This window comes from Elephantulus edwardii, unplaced genomic scaffold (genome assembly GCF_000299155.1).
Source record: "Elephantulus edwardii isolate Elephantulus edwardi_28Jun2011 unplaced genomic scaffold, EleEdw1.0 scaffold00208, whole genome shotgun sequence".
NCBI lineage: Eukaryota > Metazoa > Chordata > Mammalia > Macroscelidea > Macroscelididae > Elephantulus > Elephantulus edwardii.
The window spans coordinates 4,169,004-4,170,297 of record NW_006399958.1 but is presented as its reverse complement, the minus strand read 5'-3'; the positions used below and the strand labels follow the sequence as shown (position 1 = coordinate 4,170,297).

The 1,294-nt window shown below is 51.0% G+C and overlaps 1 protein-coding gene across 1 annotated transcript in view; it reads left to right on the top strand.

Moving 5' to 3' along the window:
- Positions 1–1,294, top strand: part of LOC102847134 (zinc finger protein 615-like) — a 23,065-nt gene that overhangs the window by 13,011 nt on the left and 8,760 nt on the right. Inside the window, exons 2-3 of the mRNA XM_006897390.1 lie at positions 173–299; positions 543–638. Coding sequence (XP_006897452.1) covers positions 173–299; positions 543–638 — 223 coding nt within the window. The remainder of the gene's footprint in view (positions 1–172; positions 300–542; positions 639–1,294) is intronic.

The following is a 1,294-nucleotide window of genomic DNA, read 5'->3' as shown; positions in this document are numbered from 1 at the left end:
TATTATCTATATCTGTCTTTCTCTTTCTCTCTCTCTCTCCCTCCTTCCCTCCCTCTCTCCCTCTCTCTCTCTCTCTCAACATGGATAGAAGCGGTGAGCAGAGTTAGTGTCCTCACCCTCCATTCGCCTCGTCCACTGAGGTGCGTCCCTAACCGGGGTCCTCTTCACACAGGAGTCGCTGACATTCTGGGATGTGGCCGTGGAGTTCACGTGTGAGGAGTGGCAGCTCCTGGCCCCTGGTCAGAAAGCCCTCTACCAAGAGGTGATGCTGGAGAACTACAGCCACCTGGTGTCCATTGGTAAGGATTGTCCACCGGTCGTGGCCCTGTCACTGTCTCTTCCTTTCTGAGCTCCTGCAGTCGGCAGAGCATCGGTGTTGCCCTGGCAAGGCAGATACTCAGTCTGCTCTCTGACTTCAGATGCAGTCTTCCCGCTCTTGACCAGAAAGGTCTTTAATTTGTACACTTGGACGTGGTTCTGAATCTCTGTAGACCTCGGGCCATTCAGCTGTGTCTAAGCTTCTGTGCTTCTCCCATGAACAGGGGATCCAGTCAGCAAACCCGATGTGCTGTCCAGGTTGGAACGAGGAGAACCGCCATGGACCACGTTAGGCGAAAGCCACAGTGGAATGTCTTCGGGTGAGTGAGCTCAATGTGGACGTCACATTCCACAGAGAGACGACACCAAAGCTGCTTTGTGTGTGTGTGAGTTTGTGTGTGTGTGTGTACGTACACCACAGCTCTGTGAGTGTGTGTGTGATGTGTGTGTGTATGTATTGATTGCCTTCGAGTCACGTCAACTCATAGCGACCCCATGAACAAACATAAGGTCTAAAGCCTTTCTATAACCATCGACATTTATCAAAGTTCATCGAGTTTCCGGAGGCATGTGGTTTAGGAAGTGGATGCCACTCCTGTTTCCAAACCTGTCTTCAACTGGGAGCTCCATCAAACGCTGTCCACCTGTATTCTCGGTCATTCTGGATCTCGATGTGCAGTCTGTTGCTTCCTTAAGAAACCTTGTGGTTGTGCGTATGGTATGTGAGTTTGGTGTGGTCACTGCAGTGAGTTATCGACCCTCGGAGAGCAGAGGATGCCGGGGCAGGGCGGTTGGGGTCAGCATTGGTGTGAAGACTGGAGATTGGAACTGACCTCCGCCTCCTAGGAATTGACTCTGGACTGATGCTGGTGCTAATTCTCCTGGCCCCTCAGGAGGTTGCAGGAGGCCAGGTCCTCTTGCTTTGTCCTTTTTTTTTCTAATTAATTTTTATTTTATTATTTGTGTGTGTGTGTGT